The 19,160-nt window shown below is 54.7% G+C and overlaps 1 protein-coding gene across 2 annotated transcripts in view; it reads left to right on the top strand.

The window, feature by feature from the left end:
• PDE9A (phosphodiesterase 9A) overlaps nucleotides 1–17,898 on the top strand; it is a 108,547-nt gene extending 90,649 nt beyond the window's left edge. For both annotated transcript variants that reach the window (XM_032276779.1, XM_032276780.1), the window contains 10 exons: nucleotides 3,101–3,187; nucleotides 5,289–5,393; nucleotides 5,779–5,861; nucleotides 6,388–6,544; nucleotides 10,221–10,334; nucleotides 11,383–11,487; nucleotides 12,190–12,318; nucleotides 13,879–13,974; nucleotides 15,496–15,577; nucleotides 17,674–17,898. In XM_032276779.1, coding sequence (XP_032132670.1) covers nucleotides 3,101–3,187; nucleotides 5,289–5,393; nucleotides 5,779–5,861; nucleotides 6,388–6,544; nucleotides 10,221–10,334; nucleotides 11,383–11,487; nucleotides 12,190–12,318; nucleotides 13,879–13,974; nucleotides 15,496–15,577; nucleotides 17,674–17,687 — 972 coding nt within the window. In that variant the 3' untranslated portion in view covers nucleotides 17,688–17,898. The remainder of the gene's footprint in view (nucleotides 1–3,100; nucleotides 3,188–5,288; nucleotides 5,394–5,778; nucleotides 5,862–6,387; nucleotides 6,545–10,220; nucleotides 10,335–11,382; nucleotides 11,488–12,189; nucleotides 12,319–13,878; nucleotides 13,975–15,495; nucleotides 15,578–17,673) is intronic.
• Nucleotides 17,899–19,160: the final 1,262 nt, after the last annotated feature.

Below are 19,160 nucleotides of genomic sequence, written 5' to 3'. Positions count from 1 at the left end.
CTCTGTCCTGTGATCGCAGAGTGGATTCACACCTGCTTTCAGGGCTGGCAGGCAGGCAAGGCAAACGGCTCCCGGCGGCTGGGCTCAGCTTCTGGGTGGTGTATCCCACGGCCCATGGTTTCTGCCCAGCAGATCCCAAGGGCACCCCAGGAGACCAATGAGGGTTCCAGTGCTTCCAAGAAACATCTAGCTGCCTGCATGTGAGAACACAGAGATGTCCAAGACAGGAGCCTTGGCCTCTGGCAGATCTGGCAATGCCAAGAATTTTGGAATGTGAGTGGCAAAGAGGGACAACTAAAGGGACACACAGGAAAACAGCCCCATCGGCCCCACAAAGCTACATCTGGCTGCCCATGAGGCAGCAGGCACTCAGAGAACGCCAGTGCCCCACAGCTGATCACCTCTCTCCCTTCCAGCAGGGGCGACCCTGTCTTTCTCCCAGTGGCTCGAACCAGTGTCCTGCCCTTCACAAACCAGACGGGGGACATGACTTCAGGCTGCCGTGCCCTCCCATCTGTTAGGGCCTCCGCCCAGGGCTGTGGCCTGCCTCTATCGAGTACAGAGCTGGGAGGCTTCAGGAGCCTCCCCGATCATCTCATGAGCCCCCCACGAGTGGACCATGCAGCCCACTCAGACCAGGACCCACCGCCGCATGCGGGAGCTGCCCACTCCCTCTTGCCCGCCCGGAGCTCAAGACTGCACGTGCAGCCACAGATGCATACGGCCCTCCTGCCCCACAGCGTCCACATAGGCCACGTAAGTGGCACCAGGTAGCTCTGTCTGCCAGTTAGCATCTCCTCTTGGCTCTGATTCAACAGCAGACACATCTGCCCTTCAGGGCTGCCTTGAGCAGCATCTGGGCTGTTCAGGTGGAGAGCAAGGATTTTCTAGGCTGCAGCCTCTAGAGTCCTAAGCGCCAGCGTTCAGGACGGTGAGGGGCCAGCAGCTCTGGGCAGCGAGGCCCCTGGCTGGGTGATCCAGGCAGCAGCTGACAGCGGCCTGGGAGCCAGCCCTCCTGTCCTCACGTGGGGCCCCATATCCAAAAGCCAGACCGATGCCCTGCACATTATCTAAGCTACAGCTGCACTGTCCCCCCAAGGAAAATGAGTATGTGGTTCACGTGCTTTAAGGATGTTTCCCAGGTGACATTTCAAGCTCCCATCTGTGGCCGCATGTGGAGGAGTTTCCAGTTTTCCAGATGGATTCTATGCAATGCCAGAGAACCCTCTGCCTCCTGTAGAGCCGTCTCATCAATGCCATGATTGCAAGCTTCAGTCTACAAAGACGCACCTCCCTGGCAGCATTTCCAGGTCTCATACACAGCGTAGCAAGTACAAATGGATTTTTTGGCGGCACACCCTGTCCTCATTTGCTGAGGCTGCCATAAGAAAATGCAGAGACTGGGGTGGCTTCAGCCATAGAAGTTGCTTCCACAGTTCTGGAGCTGAAAGTCCGGGATCAAGGTGGCTGCCAGGTTTGGCTTCTCCAGGGGCCTCTGTCCGTGGCTTGCACACGGCCACCATCTTGCTGTGTCCTCCTGTGGCCTGTTCTCTCTGCACAACGACCCCCGGTGCTCTTCCTCTTCTTATAAAGACACCAATCCCAGCCGGGCGCGGTGGCTCACGCCTATAATCCCAGCACTTAGGGAGGCCGAGGCGGGCGGATCACGAGGTCAGGAGTTCAAGACCAGCCTGGCCAATATGGTGAAACCCGTCTCCACTAAAAATACAAATATTAGCCGGGTATGGTGGCGCACACCTGTAGTCCCAGCTATTCAGGAAGCTGAGGCAGGAGAATTGCTTGAACCTGAGAGGCAGAGGTTGCATTGAGCTGAGATCGTGCCATTGCACTCCAGCCTAGGTGACAGAGTGAGACTTCATTTCAAAAAAAAGACAACAGCCCCATTGGACCAAGGCCTCACCCTGACTGTATGGAACCTTCCTGACCTCCGTGAAGTCCTTGTCTCCAAATAGCCCATTGGGGTCAGGGCTTTAACACATTGACTTAGGGGAAGGTGCGGTTTGGTTTATAACATGCCCTTTTGGGAAGAGAAGGTTGTGCAATGAGCAGAGACAGGCAGGAAGCCATGCTGGGCTCCGGCAGGGATGGCCCCGTGCCCTGCACAGACAGCAGGCAGCGGGCGGCTGGGCTGGAGGGGGGCACAGGTGGGGGGTCTTGGGTGGGGGACACCTGCCAGGAATGTCTAAACTGCCCCTTTTCTGCACGTCCCCCCTCCTGCTGGGCTCCCCACCCAAGATCTGGTTTTTCCAGAAAGCAATGCCCACTTTGGTCAAACTCTCATTTTTAAAACTCACTTCATCTTTTCCTCCCTGACTTAATTAGCTCCAAGGCACTGACTGAGCTGCATTGAAATAGATGTCCACCATGACAATAAATCCTCTTTGGGACTGAAAACAAAATCTGTTTCAGCTTGAACAGGGATCTCAAGAGAAGCCAGAGCTCCATGAAAAAGGGTTAGGAGGAGCGGCTCTCGCAGGGCGGGCTCCCTCTGCACACTGCAAGTTAAGACGTAAAAGTGTCTCGGGTCCCAGCGGGGCCCCAGAGGAGCGCAGTTCGGCGTTTCTGGATGTAGATCGTCAAAGCGCCTTTGATCTCCAGCCTCAGGCAAGGAAAGGGCCTTTCTCTCTGTGACACCACCGTGCTCAGGTGTGTGCCGGATAGAACCGTGTCCTGGAAACCTCAGCTGTGATCCTGCTCCACTGAGATTGTTTTTCATGTGTAGAAATCAATAAAACCTTTTGGTGTGGTGATTTGGGAGTGGGGTGTGCTCTCTCGCCTAGTCGCCATCCTTGCTATCTTAGAATTCTCCTTGACTTCGGAACCAGCCCTCCACCCCCAGGAGACCCCCAGTGCGCTCTCAAAGCCCCACCCATCTGGGTGGCGTGGAAAGGCCAGTCCAAAGACCGCTCCTCCTGCATCTCGCCGACCAGGCTTCGCTCTCAGCAGACTTTCTGGGAGGGGGAGAGCCCACCCTCCTGCCGACCGCCCTGCTGGCACTCCGAGGATGACAGAAGGAAGCCAGGGGCTGGGGAGCCAGCTACACGGCTGCCTGAGGCCCACCCTTCTCCTGTGCCCACAGATGCTGAGCTGCCTGGAGCACATGTACCACGACCTCGGGCTGGTCAGGGACTTCAGCATCAACCCCGTCACCCTCAGGAGGTGGCTGGTGAGTGCCAGACCCGCCTTTGGTTCCTCCCAGGCAGCTGGTTTCATCCAGTTCCACAGGCACGGAGGGAATGCATCACCTGCGCACCTTCCTGATGGCATTGCGCTCCCTGAGAGCAGGGGCGACGTTCCCCAGGGAGTTTTGTGAGGACACTCGGCCTGTCTGTGTTCGTCCTTCCACCAAAAAACATTCTTTACGCCCAAGCTCCTGCTCTGATGAGCAGGAAAATAGTGAGACTCTGCCATCATCAAGCGAAGCAGCGTGTCCTAAAGCAGCAGCGTGTGGGAGTGTGGGTGTGTGGGTGGGAGTGTTGTGTGTGTGTCTGTGTGAGTGTGGGTGAGTTAGAGTGTATTCATATGTGTGAGTGTAGGGGTGTGGATGTGAGCATGTGGGGAGTGTCTGTGTGTGTGTTTAGGGGTGGGTATGTGTGAATGTGGGGTGGGAGTGTGTCTGTGTGTTAGTATGGGTGTGTGCATGTGGTATCTGTGGATGTGGGATGTGTCTGCATGTGTGTATCTGTGTGTGGATGTGGGGTTTGAGGGCACATGTGTGTGAGAATGGGTGTGCATGTGTGTATCTGTGTGTGGATGTGGGATTTATGGGGGCACATGTGTGTGAGAATGAGTGTGCATGTGTGTATCTGTGTGGATGTGGGGTTTATGGGGGCACATGTGTGTGAGAATGGGTGTGCATGTGTGTATCTGTGTGGATGTGGGATTTATGACGGCACATGTGTGTGAGAATGGGTGTGCATGTGTGTATCTGTGGATGTGGGGTTTATGGGGGCACATGTGTGTGAGAATGGGTGTGCATGTGTGTATCTGTGTGGATGTGGGGTTTATGGGGGCACATGATGTGTGAGAATGGGTGTGCATGTGTGTATCTGTGTGGATGTGGGGTGTGGGGACACGTGTGTGAGAATGGGTGTGCATGTGTGTATCTGTGTGTGGATATGGGGTGTGTCTGTGTGCATGTGTATCTGTATGTGTGGATGTGAGGTGTGTCTGTGTGCGGGGATGTGGGATGTGTCTCTGGGTGTGTGGATGTGGAGTGTGTGAGTGTACATGTGTGTCTGTGGATGTGGGGTGTGTGTGGGGGTGCATGTGTGAGGATGGGTGTGTGCATGTGTCTGTGTGTGGGTGTGGGGTGTGTGTGCCTGTGTGTCTGTATGTGTGGATGTGGGGTGTGTCTGTGTGTGTGTGCATGTGTATCTGTGTGGATGTGGGGAGTGAGTGTATGTGGGTGTGTAGGAATGAGTGTGGGTGTGTGGGGACACGTGTGTGAGAATGGGTGTGCATGTGTGTATCTGTGTGTGGATGTGGGGTATGTGTGTGTGGATGTGGGGTGTGTGAGTGTGTACGTGTGTGGCTGTGGGATGTATGGGGATGCATGTGAGGATGGGTGTGTGCATGTGTCTGTGTGTGGCTGTGGGGTGTGTGAGTGTGCACATGTGTGTCTGTGGATGTGGGGTGTGTGGGGGTGCACATGTGTGTGGATGTGGGGTGTGTGGGGGTGCATGTGTGAGGATGGGTGTGTGCATGTGTCTGGGTGTGGGTGTGGGGTGTGTGTGCCTGTGTGTCTGTATGTGTGGATGTGGGATGTGTCTGTGTGTGTGTGCATGTGTATCTGTGGATATGGGGAGTGTGAATGTGAGTGTGTAGGAATGAGTGTGGGTGTGTGCATGTGATGTCTGTATGTGTATGTTTAGCAGCAGGTATTTTTAATGAAATATTGTTCAGAACAAATATTAAAAACCTATTAAAGATTTCATGGAATTGAGGACCAGAGCCCCCTCTTGGAGTCTCCCCTCCCCCACCCCCTAACTTTGTGCCCCAATGTCCTTGACTGCAAGGTGAGAGCCCCTGGTGGGAGCTATGACCCCACACCTGCCCTGGGCGCCATGGTGTGGCCCATTTGACGTTCTCAGGGTCTCTGCATCGCCTCATTGGTATCTGTGGTAAACATGGGAACGCTGTTGACCTCTGCTTGGGATGAGGTTTGGCAGAGAACGTTCAAGCCCGCGCACAGCCTTCTGGGTGGCTTGGGAGGAGAAGTGGGTGGGCCCAGGCACAGGGTGACCCCAACCCCCTGCCTCCCGCAGCTCTGTGTGCACGACAACTACAGAAACAACCCCTTCCACAACTTCCGGCACTGCTTCTGCGTGGCCCAGATGATGTACAGCATGGTCTGGCTCTGCGGTCTCCAGGTGGGTCCTGCCCGCCGCACACCCAGACCTCCACTCTCTGGGTCAGGTGGAGGCTCCTTCTGGGGAGCGGCAGCCCCCTCCCATCGAGAATGCCACAGGCATGGGGTCCTCAGCTGCTCCGCCCCTCCTAGGAAAGCACCCCTACCCGTCAGTCTCCCCATGGGAGAGGCCGCTGCTAGGATTACATGAGCAAGTGTGCCCCAACCTGGTCACCCCTCCACACCGTAGGCAGGCCAGTCCTCTCCTACCATGCCGGGAGACTCCACGTGGCTGCAGGGGCTTTGTCCCCTCTCCCACCACCACCACTCACCCAGTTCCACCCCCCTCACCCATCCCACCCTCCAAGTGAAGAGAGCAAACACCTATGCCCTGCTTTCCAATCCAGGAGAAGTTTTCCCAAACGGATATCCTGATCCTAATGACAGCAGCCATCTGCCACGATCTGGACCATCCCGGCTACAACAACACGTATGTACAGGGTTTTCTCTTTTTTTCCTTGTAAAAGGCACCTGGCTACCAGAGGGAACCTATCAGCCCAACCCTCAGAGCAGTTCCCAGATGGAGCTGTCAATGGCAGCCTCCCAGCCCCAGCTCTGCCTCCACCGACACAGCTCCAGCTTCTGGACTTTGCCCAGGGCCTTGGGTCTCCCCGGAGCGGGAACCGTCAGGATTATCAGACCCCGGCCTTTCCCAGCTCTGTGCGTGCCTGGCTCCAGGCTCAGGTGCACGGCAGAGCTCTGACTGCACCAGCGCCTTCTCCACCCCAGGCAGAAAGCAACACTGCTGTGTATGCAGGGATGGGGGCTCCGCACGCCCCTCTCAGGAACTCGCCCCTCCCTGGACAGACTCCCAGCTGGCGTCTGCAGGGAAGGCAGAGAGCAGGGGCCAGAAGAGAGTGAGAAAAGAGACTGCAGAGGGACAGGAGGTGGGAGTGAGGTGTCCCTCATGGGGCGAGGGTACCTGAGCCTCCCCTCACGCTCCCCTCGCCTCCCAGGTACCAGATCAACGCCCGCACAGAGCTGGCAGTCCGCTACAATGACATCTCGCCACTGGAGAACCACCACTGCGCCGTGGCCTTCCAGATCCTCGCCCAGCCCGAGTGCAACATCTTCTCCAGCATCCCCCCTGATGGCTTCAAGCAGATCCGACAGGTGTGTTGGGCGAGGGCCTCCGACCGGAGAGGGGCACATTCGTGGTGGGGGCAGAGCAGCCCCACTCTCCAGTGAATAGAGGCTCCCAGAAGCTCCTGGCCACAGCAGTGCCCTGGGGACCCAGGGGAACCCCTCTCTCCTTCCTCACCTCCAGGCCCCAGAGTGGTGCCCAAAAAAAGAGGGTACCCTCGCCATGCGCACACGTATGCCACTGACCCACACTTCCCAGCTTCTATTTAATTCAGCCTCCACTGGCCCCTTTGAGATAAACCCTTTGTCCATCTTCCAGACCAGGAAACAGACAGCGAAGGTACGTAGCTGACCAAGGAGGGGCCAGGCCCCAGACAGACACGTCTACTGCATCCAACGTAGGAAAGCTGCCCACTGCCCCATAACCCCAGGTGCTGTCACCTGCCACCCACGGCCCGGTCAGCCCCCTCCCATTTTTTTATTTTTTTTTGAGGCTTAGGCAGGAGACAGAGTCTCTATTGCCCAGGCTGGAGTGCAGTGGTGCAATCTCGGCCCACTGCAACCTCCGTCTCCCAGGTTCAAGCAGTTCTCCTGCCTCAGCCTCCTGAGTAGCTGGGATTACAGGTGTGCACCACCACACCTGGCTAATTTTCAGTATTTTGTTGTTGTGGTTTAGTTTTGTTTTTTTGAGACAGTCTTGCTCTGTCACCCAGGCTGGAGTACAGTGGCACAATCTCATCTTGGTTCGCTGCAACCTCCGCCTCCCGGGTTCAAGCAGTTCTCCTGCCTCAGCCTCCTGGGATTACAGGCACATGCCATCACACCCAGCTAATTTTTGTATTTTTAGTAGAGACAGGGTTTCACCATGTTGGCCAGGATGGTCTCAAACTCCTGGCCTCAAGATCTGCCTGCCTTGGCCTCCCAAAGCGCTGGGATTGCAAGTGTGAGCCACTGCACCTAGCAGATTTTCCGTATGTTTAGTGGCAATGGGGTTTCCCCATCTTGGCCAGGCTGATCTCAAACTCCTGACCTCAGGTGATCCACCTGCCTCGGCCTCCCAATGTGCTGGGATTACAGGCGTGAGCCACTGCACCTGGCCACCTCTTCCATTTTAGATAAGAGGGCTTTCTGCCTCTGGAGGGGATGGTGCAGGGAGAATGAGGACATCTGTAGGAGAGGAAGGTGATCCGGTCCACCTGCCCCAGACAAACACTTCCGGCTCACCGGAATCACGCCCCTTTCCACAGGGAATCCTCATCAAACCCTCACTCCCTGACATCTGCAGGGGAGGGAATAATCTCTCGGAGTGACCTCTGGGAGAAATGCAGTGCTTTGAATAGCAGTGTCCTTCAAACAAGGTCCCCCTCCGGTGAACATGACCTTATTTGGAAAAAGCGTCTGTGCATTTGTGCTTGTTAAGATCCCCAGATAAGACGGCTGTGGCTTGCCCAAGGGGGCCTCAAATCCAAAGACGAGTGTCCTTGGAAGAGACAGAAGAAAAAATGGCCCAGACACAGGGAGAAGGCCATGTGAAGAGGCAGTGAGTGGCGGCTGGAGTGACGCAGCCCCAAAGCAAGGGACTCCTGGGGCCCCTAGGAGCAGGAGGAGACAAGGAAGGACCCCCCCCCCCCCCGGAGCCTTTGGAGAGAGCAGGCCCTGCCCGCACCTGGATCTTAGTTCTGGCCTCCAGCACCGTGAGAGAATGAGTTTGTTGTTATAAGCTGCCTGGTTTGTGGCCCTTGGTGTGGCGGCCCCAGGACACTCGCCCAGTGTGCCGTCTTCTGCCGTTCCACCAGGCAGACCTCAGCCATTGGAAGTCTAAATGGCCTCCTTCCAGAGGCAGCTGACAAAGGCTGTCTGGACTCCAGCGCTCCCGAGAGCTGCTGAGCCTCCCTTTATCAGACAGCAGCAGCCTCCTCGACCACGGCTCTCTAATTTGTCTACGCCTCCAGGAAGTTCAAAGCTCAATGTAAAAAACTGAAGTCAGTGAAACATTTGAGGAAGCTCCGAGGAAGCAGCATGCCCCCTGGGACAGGCCCGAGGCATCATGGCCTCCTGTGAAATTGTTAAATGTCGCCATGTCCCAAAGGCAGAGCTGGCAGAACCAGGCCAAAGGTCCCTGGGATGCTGAGGTCCAGGCCTCTGCTGGCCTGTGCTGTGCCGGCCGCTGTGAGCGTGAAAGGAGAGAAGGGAACATTTCCATCTACCCATCCATCCATCCACGTGCACAGTGTGCACGGTGACGGCCTGGGAGGAGCACTACAGCTGCACCTCAGAACCCACTAGGTGCCGACGCACAGCCGCTGGGCTCATGGGCCTGTGATGACATCATCGCACAAACACACACAATTCAACAGAGACAATTTGCAGTTCATTACTGAATCACCGGTTCCAGTACAGTTATCTCCTCCTTATCTACAGGCTCTCTGGCCTCTCATCCATGCTCCCCCTTCCACACCCTGCAAGCAGGTGCCCTGTGTGGCTACGATAAGGCATGGTAAATCTTCGTCTGCAGTAGGTAAAGGGGCAGCTGGGAAGAGAGAACACTGTGTCTGCCTCTGCTACCCCAGTGGGGAGCTCCTACAGGGACAGAACCTGGGGAATCAAAGCAAGTGAGCACCCCTTAGTGTAGGCCTTGTCCCACCGCGCCATGTCGGAGAGCATCCCACGAGAGAAGGAGGTGGCACCTGACTAGAGGAGCAGCCACTCTGCACGTGGGATCGTCCTCATACCCAGCCACCATGGGGACACACCAGCATTGTCCTGCTTCACATGCTTCACTGACTTCAAAATATGACTATCCTCTAGGGATAAAATTAGTTTTACCAATTTTTTAAAAATATATTTTGTCATGGAAGATTTCAGGAATAAATGCTTCACTAATAACACAATTAAATGTTTACAGGAAAATTGAATAATTCAAGATACATGTGATGCCCCCCTAAATATACATTTGAAAGGACCTAGTTTGATGGGTTTGGGTTTTGTATCTGATGCTTATGGTTTTATTTTCTTGAAAGAAGAAAATATACCTGGCACAGAGATGGGTTCTGTAATGCCTGTGTGATGGATGAGTGGGTGCATGGATGGATGAGTGGGCACATGGATGGATAAGTGGGCGCATGGATGGATGATGGATAGATACATGGGTGAATGGATAGGTGGATTGATGGGTGGAGAAATGAATGGATGGATAAATGGAAGAAAGGAAGGATGGACAAATGGATGGACAAAGATGGCAGGATGGATGGGTGGATGAATGGAAGGACAGATGGGTGGATAGATGGATGGATGGATAAATGAATGGATGGATGGAAGGAGGGATGGATTGATGCATGGATAGATGGATTGATGGATGGAAGGATGGATGGGTAGATGAATGGATGGGTGGATGAATGGATGGGTAGATGAATGGATGGGTGGATGAATGGATGGATGGATGGATAAATGGATAGAAGGAAGTATGGATGGATGGATGGGTAGATGGATGGATGGAGGATGAATGGGTGAGTGGGTGGATGGATGGATAGATGGATGGATGGGTTTTGCGTGGGTGGATGGATGTGTGGACAAATGAATAGAGGGGTGACGGATGCACATATGCACCAGAATGAGGGATATATGAAATAATATGTACACAGGAGGCACCTGTTGAACAGCTGTTGGGATGTGCCCTGTGTTAACACTGTGCTCTCTCGCTATTCAGGGAATGATCACGTTAATCTTGGCCACTGACATGGCAAGGCACGCAGAAATTATGGATTCTTTCAAAGAGAAAATGGAGAATTTTGACTACAGCAATGAGGAGCACATGACCCTGGTGAGTGGGCTTGTTCTGCCTGGGTGGGCAGCCAAGCAGTGGGCTGGTTGAGTGGGTCATCCATCCAGCTCATACTGGAAGCCAAGAAGCCGAAATTCTTAATCTTGCCTTGGAACAAGGTGTCTATATATCTGGTTTTTGAGGTCGTGGCTCTTACCAGGAAAGCCCAGGGCAGGGCCTCCCTCCTGACAGAGCCTCCTTCATGGTCAGAGGGGCACTCTTCCATTCCTCCATCTCTTTTGGATTTGGAGGAAGATGCATGGGTGAAGGCCACGCATCTTTCTCTGTTTTCCAGAGAATAAAACCAGCTCTCCCATGAAGACACAGCCCCAGCATGCTACCCCGAAAGCCCACTTCTGTGAGGGCAATTCCGACCCAGCTCCTGCTCCCCAAGCCAGCATCCCCACCAAGCATCACCCATCCATCCCACACCATAGCCCAGCACCCCTCTAAAACCAGGAAAAGGTGGCCAGAGAAGGGGCAGGGGGCCTCACCCATGAGAAGGTGCACCTAGGCTGCCCAGTGTCTGCCTTTTAGAAAGGGCAGGCCCCAGTCATTTGTGCCTGGTGCAGGTGGGACTGAGGGATGCCAGCCCTCCGCAGCCTGTCATATAGCGACCGTTGGCCTAGTTCACGTGGAAATTGCTGCACCCCAGGGCCTGCCCTGTCTCCTCCTGAAGAACCCATGGTGTGCCGAACCCTGGCCAAGCTTGGAGGGAGCTCCCGTCCCCTGGGAAGATGAGCAATGCACCCACCTGGGGACCAGCAGAAAACAGGGGGTGACCAGGCATGGGGAAGTGCTTCGGGGGGCATCACCTGGGCTGGGGTGTTCAGAAAGGCTGGAAGGAGGGGACTCACACAGGACCTTGAAGGTTCGTTCTCCATTGGAGGAGGGAGCCTGTCCTCCTGAAGTCAGCCAAGCTCAGTCGCCTGGTCCAGCTTCATGGTCCTCAGTCTCTTCCTGCGGTAATGGCAAGTCCAGAGCTAAGCAGCAGCAGCAGGCCGTATGCTACCTTCTGTTACCTAAATTCCAGAACCTCTTCTTTCAGCTGAAGATGATTTTGATAAAATGCTGTGATATCTCTAATGAGGTCCGGCCAATGGAAGTTGCAGAGCCTTGGGTGGACTGCTTATTAGAGGAATATTTTATGCAGGTAAGAGTCTTGCAGAGCAGTCAAGCCTCCAGCCACTCTTACCAGCCCACGTAGCAAGGGTTCACGTTCAGCAGAGTACGCCAGGGTGGACCATCCACAGGTCAGCCTCCAGAAAGCCTTCACGGCACGCATACATCAGAAATGAAATCGGTTATAATTTGAGACCTGAAAGATGGTGACAACCCAGAAAAGCTAATGTGAAACTGCCACCTGTCACTGCTCATTGAGCCACTCTTAGAGGCAGGCTTGTTGAGCAAATCGCCTGAAAGTCAAGAAACAAGAACTACAGAGGCAGGAGAGAGCCCCGGGAGGGCAGACCAGCAGGTCAGCTTACACAGATGGCCATGGGAAAGTCAGGGACAGAGAAACCAGGCCAGCCGAAAACAACCGCCACATATTAATACCACAGCTTGATCAACCCCGGGAGACCTCGGGAGGGTTTCCGCAGACGCTTCTGCAGTCCTGGGATACACCCAGCTCGCCTCTGCCTGTCCCTAAGCTCGGTCTTCCCACCAGACCTGTCCGCCCAGCTCTGTTTAGCGCTGGAGATGCTGCCGCCTTCTGCGTGCTCTTACTGACACACATTTGTGTGCAGCTGCGTTGGTCGCTGGTTAAGTGGCGCATCTTGTCTTTCTCTAAGAACAGTGATCCAGTTCCGGGCGTGTCTGTCTTTAATGTCGCTGTCTACTGCATTCCCTGCAGAGCGACCGCGAGAAGTCAGAAGGCCTCCCCGTCGCCCCGTTCATGGACCGAGACAAAGTGACCAAGGCTACAGCCCAGATTGGGTTCATCAAGTTCGTCCTGATCCCAATGTTTGAAACAGTGACCAAGGTGAGCGACTGTCACCACATGCCACATATGCATGCACTCAGATACGTGGGCACACACATGCATGCACACACACACACAGGCACACATATACATGAACACAGGTACACACACATGCACACACAGGTGTGCACATACAGGGACACAGGCAGACATGCACATAGGGATGCAGGCACACACATGCATACATGCAGGTATACACGTGCACATACATGCACACAGGTGCACACAGGCATGCACACAGGCACACACGTACATAGACACACAGGTACACACATGCACACAGGTATACACATGCACATACCCAAGTATACACACATACACAGGCACACATACAGGTAAACACAGGCACACACTCAAGTACACGCAGGCACACACAGGTACAATACATACAGGCACACATACACCAACACACATAGGTACACACAGGCACACACTTGCGCACACACATGCACACAGGTGTACACAGACACACATGAACACACACATGCACACAGGCACATAGGTACAAGGCATACAGGCACATGCACACCGGCACACACATGCACACACACAGGTACACACAGGCACACACATGCACACACACAGGTACAGGCACACATAGGCACATATACATGCACACAGGCACACCTGCACATCCTGAGCAGCCTCTTCCCCAGCTGTCGTGGTGGCCACTCTCCCTGCCATCTACAGCCTGGCCGGTGACCCCGGCATCTCCCACTCTGTGCTGCCCTCCCTGCCTTGCCTCGCTGGGCCGTGGGGGGCCCCTCAGTGCCCTTGTCCTTCACTGCTGGCCTTTAGGACCCTTGAGGCAGCACCGGCTGTTGACTCTCCTGCTCCCTGCTCTGCGCCCCCGTTCAGCCTAGTCTGCACCTGTGGAGGAACCACTGTGAAGCCCCTGTCCAGGTCCCAGTCTCCACCGTACCCAGCCCCCGAGACCATGCTCGCTGCACACAGCTTGTTCCTGCCCAGCTCTTCACGGGGCCCCTGCCAAGGCCCCACCTCAAGGCACCCCCAGCATGTGCAAAACAGGTCCATCTTGTTTCCCCCGCTTCGCCCTACTGAGCCGTGGCCGGATCTGGGCTCCCAAGGCACCCCCAGCATGTGCAAAACAGGTCCATCTTGTTTCCCCCGCTTCACCCTACTGAGCCGTGGCCAGATCTGGGCTCCCAGCCTCCCACCCTCCCCTTCCCAGGCTCCGGTGTGCTCCAGGGCAGTTCTTCCCGCTCCCACCCTCTTCCTGCTCCCAGCCAGGAGGTCTGTCAGCTCCTTTCCCCTGCCGTGTGTCTTTGTAAGAACCTCCCAACCTGTGCCCCCCACCCTCATCTCACGGGGGCAGGGGACACAAGAGGCAGGAAGGGGACTTTCTGTAGGACTTCATGGAGGGTGAGGAGGGCCAGAGACAGAGCCACAGCACGGCGGGAACAGCCAAGCCAGCACGCGGGTTTCCAGGAGCTGGGACTGGCCCAGAGGCTTCCGTGCAGTGCACTGACACCTGTTTTTCTCTGACGTTCCCATGGCCTTAAGAACAGGGACTCTGAATGAATCCCTTGTCTTCCACAGCTCTTCCCCATGGTTGAGGAAATCATGCTGCAGCCACTTTGGGAATCCCGAGATCGCTACGAGGAACTGAAGCGGATAGACGACGCCATGAAAGAGGTAAAACGCACGTCGAGCAGCGCCTTCCCTGTGGCAAGCAGGCACGCTGCCCTCCGCACTCCTGACTCCAGAATTTTGGACGTGCCAAGCAGGGCACTGCTGAAGGTGGCCCCATGGGCAGGAGCACGTGTCCCTTCCACGAAAAAGCCTGGCTCAGTAAGATTAGGGAATGTGATCAGAGAACCAAAACTGCATTGACCGAGGGCGCATCAGGGCTCGGTGTCCTCCAGGGAGTTGACTGGCCATGCCCTTCACAAGAATCACACCATTACCCACCCCTGTGGGCACCCAGGTGTCCTTGGGTGTATTGGCCATTGTGAGAGCATCTTGGACCCCTCTGAGCACAGTGCCTGGCCCGTCCTGGCCCCAGGGCTGACTTGTTCAGAGGAGGCCATGGGGTAGAAAGGGGCCCTGCCCTGGCACAGGGACAAAGTGACCACCACCTGCCAGCTCCTGGGCCCAGAACATACATCACCAGCACCTCTCAGGGGCCAGGGAGCCTGGGGCTGGCTTTAGGTTGCTGTTGGATTGATATTGTTTTGGAGGAAGGGGTTAAAGTCATGGGCTCAGGGCCCATGCAGTCTTTCCACAGATTGCCCCAGGCCTTCTGCTGTCCAGCTGCCCATGATGTGGCCCCTGCCCCGCCCACCCCTGCCTCCTCCCTCCAGCGCCCCCAGGCAGCTAGAACAGTGTCACTGCTCCTGCAGGGTTTGACCTCCTGGCGTTGGCCAGTGTTGCCTCCGCCACCCCCACTCCCCACAGTGCCCTCTGTGCCATTGAAGCACTCTCCAAGCTTGTCAGTCAGGGATCCCTAGTTCCTGTGCCCACCACCCCATCTTTTTTGCCTGGGTGCTCCTGAAGCCCATGTGGCCCACGACGCCCTGTTGAGCGCTGAGCCATTTCAGGCCTAGCCTTGTGCTAGACTCCTCTCCCTCTACTGACGGCCCCGAGCTCCCCATGCCCACCCCTCCTGGGGTGCCAGGCTAGGCACGTGGGAGATGCTCAGCAATTGCTTAGGAAAACCCAGACCAGCTGCCCTGACTTCTCTAGCTAGAGTCTCCTACTGGAAATCCACAGAAAGGTCTCTAAACCTCGAAAGCTGAGAGCAGTTATGCAGAGGGGCAGATGTAGCAAGAAGGCGTCCCCCACTCCAGACTCCCGCAGGAGGGCTGAAGGGGCTCCTGCCTCTCTCGTGGGCCCTTCGAAAGCCATAGCCATGAGGCCTTGAGTCTCCAGTCCTGAGCCCCGACGCTCAGTCGGGGATACCAGTCCCTGCAGCTCTGGTGGCTGCAGCCGGGTGAGCTCCCCGTCCAGGCCCCAGATGAGGCACCAGAAGTAGCGGGACAGGGCTCACAGAGCTGCCTCTGAAGAGCCAGTGTCGGGAGTGCCTGGACACACGGGCTGGAGACCGCAGGCCTTCACACAGCAGCATCTCCAGGCAACAGGAGCTGCTGGAAGAGAGGCAGACAATCCCCTGCTGTCTCCTACCCCTGACTTGTCCTTTTCTGCACTCTGTTCCAGTTACAGAAGAAGACTGACAGCTTGACGTCTGGGGCCACTGAGAAGTCCAGAGAGAGAAGCAGAGATGTGAAAAGCAGTGAAGGTAAGCTCGCCCTGCTGAAGCGGCATCTCAGCGTCAACGATCCTTCCCGTGCAGGACAGAAGGAAAGAGGAGAGGGAGAAAAGCCAAATTTTGGAATATCTTTAAATGAATGGAGCTTTTATTCCTTGCATCCTATCATTAGAATTAGGCTCTGATGGCCGGTGGTTCACGCCTTGTAAGCCCAGAACTTTGGGAGGCCAAGGTAGGCAGATCAGTTGAGGTCAGGAGTTCAAGACCCAGCATGGCCAACACGGTAAAACCCCGTCTCTACTAAAAATACAATTAACTGGGTGTGGTAGTGTGCACGTGTAATGGCAGCTCTGGAGGCTGAGGCAGGAGAATCGCTTGAACCTGGGGGAGGGAGGTTGCAGTGAGCCAAGATCCTGCCATTGCACTCCAGCCTGGGCAGCAGCAAGACTCCATCTCAAAAGAAAAAAAAGAGAGACTCTTAAAGAGGGGGAACATGCTTTAGTTAATAGAAAAACATCAATAATTAGCATATGCATCACTTATAAGAGTAAGCACTTTTTAAAAGTGCGATTGAAGTACTGAAAACTTTTCAAAAATCGCGTATTCGCTTTATACGGCTTTGAGCAGTTTCCTCTGCCCTTGTTGACCCTGGTCATTCAGCTGACAGGGAATCAGAGCAGACCTCTGCTCACCTCGTAAAAAGGCCACACTGTGCATGCCTAACAGATAATTCAAGAGATACTCAGTTCAGCAAGCATCACGGCTCAGGGCGGGCCACACTGGACATGGCTTATGAGAGGAGCAGCCACAGGCTTTGGCGTCCGGCACAGCTGGGCTTGAGTCCAGGCTTGCCAGTGACAAGCCGAGAGACGAGCACAGGTGTCTCAGCCTCTCTGAACCCCAGAGCCCCCGTCTCTAACCCGAGGCAGTACTCCCACTGTTACTGCTTTTCTGGCGATTCAGCGGTCAAAGCACTAGTCATGGGAAGTGCTCAGCAAATGTTGGCATTTAATTTTTAAGTCAGTTCATATTTTTCAGTGGCTTAAAAGAGGGATCAGTATTGTTTTATTTTACCTCAATGTGTTCAGCAGTATGTCTGATGGCCTCGTTCTTTTACAATGCTCTGTGTATTGGCCGGCTGCGGTGGTTCACGCCTGTACTCCCAGCACTTTGGGAGGCTGAGGCAGGCAGATCACTTGAGGTCAGGAGTTCAAAACCAGCCTGGCTAACGTGGTGAAACCCCATCACTACTAAAAACACAAAAATTACCCAGGTGTGGTGGTGTGCACCTGTAATCCCAGCTACTCGGGAGCCAGAGGCAGGGGAATTGCAATGAGCCAAGATTGTGCCACTGCACTCCAACCTGGGCAACAGAGCAAGACTTCGCCTCAAAAAAATAATAACGGGGCCGGGCGCGGTGGCTCAAGCCTGTAATCCCAGCACTTTGGGAGGCCGAGGCGGGTGGATCACGAGGTCAAGAGATCGAGACCTTCCTAGTCAACATGGTGAAACCCTGTCTCTACTAAAAATACAAAAAATTAGCTGGGCATGGTGATGCGTGCCTGTAATCCCAGCTACTCAGGAGGCTGAGGCAGGAGAATTGCCTGAACCCAGGAGGCGGAGGTTGCGGTTAGCCGAGATCGCGCCATTGCACTCCAGCCTGGGTAACATGAGTGAAACTCCGTCTCAAAAATAATAATAATAATAATAATAATAATAATAATAATAATAATGGTCTGTGTGTGATCCTGTGACGTTTGTGAGACTGCTGGCACTTTTTGTTATTGTTGTTTTGTTTTTTCTTTTGAAATGCAGTCTCGCTCTGTCAACCAGGCTGGAGTACAGTGGTGCAATCTCGGCTCTCTGCAACCTCCGCCTCCCAACTTCAAGCAATTCTTCTGCCTCGACCTCCTGAGTAGCTGGGATTACAGCCACGTGCCACCACGCCCAGCTAATTTTTGTATTTTTAGTAGAGACGAGGTGTCACCATTTTAGTCAAGCTGGTCTTGAACTCCAGACCTCGTGATCCGCCCACCTCGGCCTCCCAAAGTGCCGGGATTACAGGCGTGAGCCACTGCAACCTAACCCTAACAAAATTAAATCAGTCACCATTTTCCTTCTTCCAGGAGACTGTACCTGAGGAAAGTGGGAACCGTGGCCACGGTTCTGGACACGCTGACGGAGCCACGCAGGATCCTTGCACAGGGAGGAGCTGCCCGGGGCACCTGGCACCACACAACCACGTTTTCTAAGAACCATTTTGTTCACTGATACAAAAAAAAGGAATTCATGATGCTGTACAGAATTTTATTTTTAAACTGTCTTTTAAATAATATATTCTTCTATGGAAAGGGGTACTGGACTTCTTCTTTGGTAGAGTTGTGTACGAAGGCTGCTTCCAGTAAGTTCTCTCGTGGAGACGAAGGACACTGTGCTTTTTCCCAGGTGTATCTTAGAGCAATTGACCAGTGTGACATGGTGCGTACGTCCCTGTAAATTCAGCATTAAATGTCAGAACGGTGCCCTGAGCGCAAGGACATGCATGGGTCCTGTGTTTCTGAGCAGAGGGGAACGTCAGTGCTATGTGCGGGGCACCTGGGGACTGAGGCAGGTTGGCCAGACTGCAGGCCATGTGTGTGGGAGCAAATGCACACGTGACCACAGGGCACCACTCACTGGGCGCACATGCCCAGGAAGGTTGGCGACTTCACATTTAAATCTTCAGACAAGGAAAAGAGACACATGTATTCAGCCCGTTTGAGGGCCTCTGTCTTGGGAGGAGGGATGGCCTTCCCTTCCCGCCTTTGTTTTTGTTTTTGAGAAAGAGTTTTCACTCTTGTTGCCAAGGCTGGAGTGCAATGGCAGGATCTTGGCCAACCACAGCCTCCACCTCCTGGGTTCAAGCAATTCTCCTGCCTCAGCCTCCCAAGTAGCTGGGATTACAGGCATGCACCACCACACCCCACTAATTTTGTATTTCTAGTAGAGATGGGGTTTCACCATGATGGTCAGGCTGGCCTCGAACTCCCAACCTCAGGTGACCTCCTGCCTCGACCTCCTAAAGTGCTGGGATTACAGGTATGAGCCACTGCACCCGGCCCCTTCCTGCCTCTGTTTCGGTAATAAGCACAGGGGACATTCTGGGTGGTGCTGTGTCCACACAGGGGACCCAGTCCCCGGCTTGTCCATAGTCCAGGTCTTGCTGCTGCTGGGACAGTTACCCACCTGAGCTCTCAGTGCGACTGCCTGCGTGCGGCGGACTCTGGAGACCCGATCTTATGAAAAGCAAGGAAGAGCTGCTGGATGTGTCCCTGGGCTGCAGGCTTGTCTCCACACCAGCCCTCAAGGGGCAGCACCCCAGAGCGCTCATCCGAAAAGGCCATTTGCATGGCCTGCGCTTTGTAAACATTTTATTTCTGGGTTGGGGCACTTTGCTCAGAGCATTTGTTCCCTCTTGTTGAATTCCAGAATATTACTTCCCACCTTCAAATAATTCATTTTTTTACCTGTAAAAATAGCCATCTTGGGCCAAGTACAGTGGCTCACGCCTGTAATTCCAGCACTTTGGGAGGCCAAGGCGGGCAGATCACAAGGTCAGGAGATCGAGACCATC

Source organism: Sapajus apella, unplaced genomic scaffold (assembly GCF_009761245.1).
Source record: "Sapajus apella isolate SASKATOON/1434 unplaced genomic scaffold, GSC_monkey_1.0 scaffold8, whole genome shotgun sequence".
NCBI classification, from domain to species: domain Eukaryota; kingdom Metazoa; phylum Chordata; class Mammalia; order Primates; family Cebidae; genus Sapajus; species Sapajus apella.
The sequence above is the reverse complement of the archived record's forward strand: the minus strand, read 5'-3'. Positions and strand labels throughout refer to the sequence as shown.